Source organism: Argiope bruennichi, chromosome 1 (genome assembly GCF_947563725.1).
Source record: "Argiope bruennichi chromosome 1, qqArgBrue1.1, whole genome shotgun sequence".
Taxonomy (NCBI): domain Eukaryota; kingdom Metazoa; phylum Arthropoda; class Arachnida; order Araneae; family Araneidae; genus Argiope; species Argiope bruennichi.
Genome location: NC_079151.1, coordinates 150,864,402 through 150,871,117, shown reverse-complemented (window position 1 = coordinate 150,871,117; position 6,716 = coordinate 150,864,402). Strand labels below are relative to the sequence as shown.

Genomic DNA, 6,716 nt, shown 5'->3' with positions numbered 1-6,716 from the left:
TGGCCGTGCGTGGCGACCCATTAGAAAGACGGGTGGTGCACTGTGGTCCCCTGTGCATCAATCGGCTGGTAGCTAGTCACCTGAGTTGCTAGTCTGCTAGGGATCAAGCGAAGGGGTTACTCCTTGGGCATGGCGTTAAGGGTGGTCACTGTCCCCGGGGGTAACTCCGAGCGTATAGGTTCCGGCTAGCACCAAGGTAAGCGCCGAGGCTGGGAAGGGCCAGAGCCGGTGGCTGCCTTCCCTTGTTGGGCTCCGTGGTGGGCGGTGCCGTCGGGCCTGAAGCACTCATCATATCGTATGGGCTCCTCCAAACGTGGTCACTTCAGTGGGCGTAAAGTTTACTATACTCCAAACAATTCTCAATACTTTGACAAGTTTTTTATTATCAAACGCACATCAGATAAACAAGAAACCTTTTCACCTGTTTCACCGTTCCTTGTACAAAAGGCAATAGCAGCTACACTCGGTGAAGTTCTATCGATTCGGAAAATGCGATCTGGTGATTTGTTGGTGGAAATCAGTACCAAAAAACAAGCTCAACAAATTATGAAACTAAAAGCTCTCGCGCATATTCCCGTTTCTGTGAATCCGCACACGTCTCTAAATTTCTCCAAAGGTGTTATTACCTGCGGAGAATTGTTTAATGTCTCTATAGAAGAAATAACCTCTGAAATGAAGCCACAAGGCGTGACGCATGTTCGCCAGATAACAATTCGGCGGAATGGTCAATTACTTTCAACGAAGCATTACATACTTACTTTCCACAGTCCTAATTTACCCGAATCTATATATTCAGGCTATATCAAATTACCTGTTCGCCAGTACATACCAAATCCATTGAGATGCTTCCAGTGCCAGCGCTTTGGCCATTCAAAAGTTAATTGCCACGGGACACTCACATGTGCCCGTTGTGCCGAAAAAGGGCATGATAGCCAGCAGTGTAGCGCACAAGAAAAGTGCGTGAACTGTGGTGGCGATCATCCTTCTTATGCACGATCTTGCCCGCGCTGGAACTTAGAGAAACAGGTGACATCAATAACAATAAAAGAAAATTTAACTTATCCAGAAGCTAGGCGTAGGATTCAGAATCAGACCCCTACTCCTGGTGTCAGCTATGCTGCCATCGTACAAAAATCCTTTTGCGCTAACTGTTCTTGTGTCAATTGTAAGAAAGAATCAAGTATGAAACTTCCTGAAAAGACATCGAATTCTGATTCTGAACACTCAATGAAAAGTGTTCAAGAATCACCTCAAGTAGATACTTCAACTAAAAAAGTCCAGAAGAAAAAAACGAAGAACTCAATGACATTAAAATTGGCAAAACGTGGCATTTCACAAAAAGATCTATCGGTGAAACTTCGAAAATCTGCTTCACGAAACTCAGTCGCCTTGGGTTTGGCTAATCAGGGTGTAGTCTATAAGGACTTAACGTCCATTTTTGGTGACACATTTAACAACCCCGATTTCAAGCTCCATCCATCTGAGGATGAAGACTCGCTTGATATGAGTGGCGAAGACCCTGCAACCACAACAAATGCCGAATCTCTTTCCTCCTCTAAAGTTCTCTCTTAATGGGTACCTTCGTCTCATGGAATTATCGTGGCATTCGTTCCACACTTCATGAAATTAAATCAATTTTTAATAAATTTCATTCCATCTGTTTTGGTGTTCAAGAAACATTCTTGACACCCAACATTCCCATCAAATTACGTGGATAAAACTGTGTTCGGAAAGATGCAGACACAGGATCTCGTAATTCCGGAGGTGTCTGTATCTTTACTTCAAATCTCTATCCCAGTACACCTCTCCAATTGCATACTACTCTGCAGGCTGTGGCTGTGCAAGTTCACATACAAACTTTAGTCACAGTCTGCAGCATCTACTTACCGCCTCATGATACCATGTGTCAGCAAGATCTTAACAAGTTAGTGGACCTACTTCCAAAGCCCTTTATTGTACTTGGGGACTTCAACGGACATAGTACTTTGTGGGGTTCGGATGATACAAACTGTCGTCGGCGGCAGATCGAACTGTTCATTTCTGATAACTGCATCTGTCTGCTCAATAATGACGAGCAAACATACTTTCACGAACCTACACGTACTTTCCACAGTCTAGACCTGGCCATATGTTCTCCTGAACTCCTACCGTTGTTGACTTTTACTGTCGATACCGATATGCATAATAGTGATCATTTTCCTATTATCGTCTCCCGTACTGAAAGCGACGGTACCACTCTTCGTCCTAAGCGTTTCTTATTCCAGAGGGCAGACTGGAATGCTTTTTCACAATCAGCAAACATCACTGAGACTATGGGCAATACTCCAGACATTTCGGAAGCAATACAGCTCGTTGTTGAAGTCATAATGAACGCAGCAAATAACAGTATCCCGATGACTTCTCCATGTCTACGAAATTTTCGTAGACCGTGGTGGAACAATGCCTGTTGCGACAGTTTAAAAAACCAGAAAAGACTTTGGAACCTTTTTCGAAGATACCCAACGACAGAGAACTTCATCGATTTCAAAAGAGCGAAGGCACTAGCGCGGCGCATTCGGCGACGAAGTCAGAGAGAATCATGGATTAATTTTATTTCCTCCATCACATCCTCTATTTCCAGTAAACTTTTATGGAAAAAGGTTAAGGCTGCTAATGGGATATACCATGAAACTTCTGTTCCTATTTTAAAAACAGGAAATGACATACATTATGCCCCAATAGATGTGGCTAACATTCTCGGTCAAGCATTCGCACAAGTGTCCGCAATAGATTCTTATAGTCCGACATTTCAGGCATTTAAGAATCGCGCGGGACGGTTGTCTTTGCGGTTTAAATCCCGAACCAACTTTTCATACAACTGTGAATTTAGGATATTTGAACTGGAAATGGCCTTGTCTAAAACCAAAGATACCAGTCCCGGGCCAGATGGAATTACTTACAATATGCTTCGCCATTTGAATAGGACATCTCTGTCCAAACTGTTGCTACAATTTAATAGAATATGGACGGAGCAGAAATACACTTCACAATGGCATGAAGCTATTGTGATTCCAATATTGAAACCAGGCAAAGAGCTATGTATCCCTCTAAATTATAGACCGATTGCCCTTACGAACTGCCTCTGTAAAATATTTGAACGCATGGTCAATGCTCGTTTGGTATACGAATTGGAGAAAAGAGGAAGCATTCCCCCTATGCAGAGTGGTTTCCGTAAAGGTCGATCCACTTTCGACAACCTTATCTTATTGGAAACACAAATAAGAAATGCCTTTGTGAAGAGGAATCATCTTGTCTCCATATTTCTCGATATAGAAAAAGCATATGACCGTGCATGGCGCCATGGCATACTTCATACACTTTTTAACCTAGGTTTTAGGGGTAATGTACCCATTTTTTTACAAAACTTTTTAAGACATCGCACCTTTCGTGTTCGAGTTGGCAACTTTTATTCTAATCATTTTATTCAAACCGAGGGAGTTCCCCAGGGAAGTGTCCTCAGTGTAACACTTTTTATTGTTCATCTCAGCCAGATTTTGAATCATTTGCCTTCATCTGTTACTGGAATCCTTTACGTTGACGATCTGCAGATATCCTGCCAAGGTAGTAATATGAATATAATAGAGCGACAAATGCAAAATGCTGTGGACAAATTAGTGGCTTGGTGTAATAAAAATGGACACAATATCTTGCCAGAGAAGAGTCGCTGTGTGCACTTTTGCCGTAAAAGAAACATTCATCAGGATCCTAACATTCAAATTAGAAATGTTTCCATTCCTGTTGTGAAAGAAATATAGTTTTTGGGAGTGATTTTCGATCAAAAGCTCACTTTCCTTCCGCATACCTGCGGAAGAAGTGTGAGAAGTCCTTAAACATTTTAACGGTACTATCCAGAACATCTTGGGGTGCCGATCGAACCTCCCTTCTTCGCAGCTATCAAGCAGTTATTCTTTCCCGAATCGATTACGCATGTATGATATATGGCTCCGCCCGCACATCTGTTTTGCGGCGACTGGATACCGTCCATCATTCTGCTTTGCGCATTTGCTCTGGTGCGTTCCGTACTTCACCAATAGAAAGCCTCTACTTTATTTGCCATCAGCTACCCCTTTATATAAGACGTAAGAAACTATCTGCTCTGTTTTATTTCAGAATACAATCTGTTATAAATCACACATTAAGAGAAATATCACTACCAATAGGTTTGCGTCGCCTCTATAACGCCCGTTCTTCACATATTCTACCATTCTGTGAAAGAGTCAAAATGCTGCTGCATGACTCGAACTTGAGCGATATTCATATTAAATCAGTTGACCCTTTTAGATTTCCGCCTTGGGATATTCCGCAATTTACCTTTCTTAATCCTTTCAAAGGATTTGATAAATCCTCCCCTTCTCATATAATCTTGAAACAGCTCTTTCTACAACATCGCTATCAATATTCATCTTTTCTGCCTGTTTTCACGGATGGCTCGAAATCAGATGGCCATGTTGGTTGTGGAATAATATTTCCATCTGATACACTGAGCCACCGTCTTCACAACAGTTGCTCAGTTTTTACTGCTGAATTGGTAGCCATTTTCTGTGCTCTCAGGAAAATTTTGCTTTCCACACAGCTTAAATTCATTATTTACACTGATAGCAGGAGTGCGTTGGAGGCACTCACCCACTATCACAATTATCAAATACATCCAATTGCTATACGAATTCTGTTCACTTTGCACACCTTGCAAAATGAAAATTTTGATATCTTTTTTTGTTGGGTCCCGAGTCATGTAGGAATCTATGGCAACGAACTGGCGGATTCTACTGCAAAATCTGCAGTGTCGCCCTTGAACCAAGGTCTTCCCTACAGTGATGTTAGGAAGGCCTTTAATAAACACATCGATTTTACATGGCAAAACACATGGGATCTGCAGATCCAGAATAAACTTCATTCTGTGAAACCAATTATTGGACTCTGGCCTAATCACCCTATACGCGAGGTTGATGTCAAGTTGACTCGCCTCCGCATAGGGCATACTCGCTACACGCATAAACATCTCATTTTTGGCGAGGCGGCACCAAAGTGCCCTGCATGTAGGGATTGCAATACCGGTATACCGGGATACCGAATACCGGTATTTTGAGAGATTTGTACAATTTTGTAATACCGGTATTCACAAGTTTAAATACCGGTTTTTCGGTATTTACTAGAAATTTTTAAAATTGTCTCCACTATATGTTCAGGGATCGCCAACATAGCAAAATAGTATACGTTTTTGTTTTCATGTCTTCCTAACGGGCGAAATTAATTAACTAATTAATGGTTTAATTAATCGCTTAAATCTAAATTAGCGAAACATGGATTATCCCTGAAAGAAGAAATTATATCCATAATGACTGATGGAGCAACAGTTATGAAAAAAAGTTCGAAAGTTGATTGGTGCAAATCAGCAATTGTGCTATGCTCATGGAATTCAATTAGGAATAATAGATGTATTATACCAAAAAAAATAAAGAACAGAAGAATCTAAACACTGTGGATATAGAAACTTCGGTTGGTTGGTTGTGAGTTTTAGTGGCGCAAGAGCCAACCTTGGCTAAACTGCGCCAGTCGTATGGTTAGATATAAAAACTTCGGATTCCAACTTTGAAGAGAGTGAGAGTGATATTGACAATGAAGATAATGACAATGTAATTGTTGAGGAAGTTATTGCTAATGAGGATGAAATATTAACCCATCAAGAATTGCTTCCTATAATTTATAAAGTTTGAAAAATTGTTAAGATATTTAAACGTTCCCCTACAAAAAAATGCCATATTACAAAAATAAATACTAACTGAAAATAAAACAGAATATATGTTAATATTAGATTTTAAAACACGTAAATAAGAAAATTTCAACGAACCAAAATACAATACAGAAATCAGCTATATCCAAAACCATCCGAAGAGTAATCGATTTATTTGAAGATGAGGTATTTAGAAGTAAATATTTGAAAAAAGTATATCACAAATTGCTAACAGTATCACCAACTATCGTAGATGCCAAAAGAGCGTTTTCGACAGCTGGTCATTTTTACACAAATTACTTTTCAGGCTTAATGACAGTACAATCGATGCATTATATTTTTTAAGATCACATTTCAAAAATTTGTATTAGTACCACAGACTGCATAGTGATATTTGCACTTTTTTTGTGATTTAAATAAATAATATGCTACTTTACTTTTTTGTGATATACTGTTATAATTTATAAGTTACAAATTATTTTTTGTGATATGTACACTCTCTAACAAAACTGGCAAATAAAAAAAAAGAAACACCTGTGTTTTCTTTCTTTTTCCAAAATTTCTAATACCGGTATTAAAACCGGTATCCCGGTATTAAGATCTACAAAATACCGAATACCGGTATTGTAATTTTGGTCCGGTATTGCAATCCCTACCTGCATGTCGTGTGGATTTTACCATTAATCATATTTTAATCGAGTGCCCATCTTTTAATTCCTCCCGTTTAAACTTTTTTTAATCATCGTCATTGACTTTACAAGATCTGGTGGGTGAAAAATTCCACACAAACATCTTTAAATTTTTAAAATACATTAGCTTTTACACATGTATTTAATACTTTTAACTTTCATTAACGCCTGATTTTTACATTGCTTCAATGTAATGCGTTTTTATACCACTGTTTCATTTTAATTTATTAACGTTGTGCGTACTAGAACTTTTTTTT

The 6,716-nt window shown here is 39.3% G+C and overlaps 1 protein-coding gene across 1 annotated transcript; it reads left to right on the top strand.

Moving 5' to 3' along the window:
• Nucleotides 1–297: 297 nt before the first annotated feature.
• Nucleotides 298–1,572, top strand: LOC129975635 (uncharacterized). Its single transcript, XM_056088725.1, has 2 exons — nucleotides 298–940; nucleotides 1,070–1,572. Exons 1-2 carry the CDS (start codon nucleotides 298–300, stop codon nucleotides 1,570–1,572), a joined length of 1,146 nt encoding a protein of 381 aa, XP_055944700.1.
• The last annotated feature ends 5,144 nt before the right edge of the window (nucleotides 1,573–6,716 follow it).

Bases quoted from the DNA above. Each gene is read 5' to 3' on its own strand.
- LOC129975635 (XM_056088725.1), top strand. From the start codon at position 298: ATGGGCTCCTCCAAACGTGGTCACTTCAGTGGGCGTAAAGTTTACTAT. The intron at 941-1,069 runs GTAGCGCACAAG...CTTATCCAGAAG, and splicing joins AGGGCATGATAGCCAGCAGT to CTAGGCGTAGGATTCAGAAT.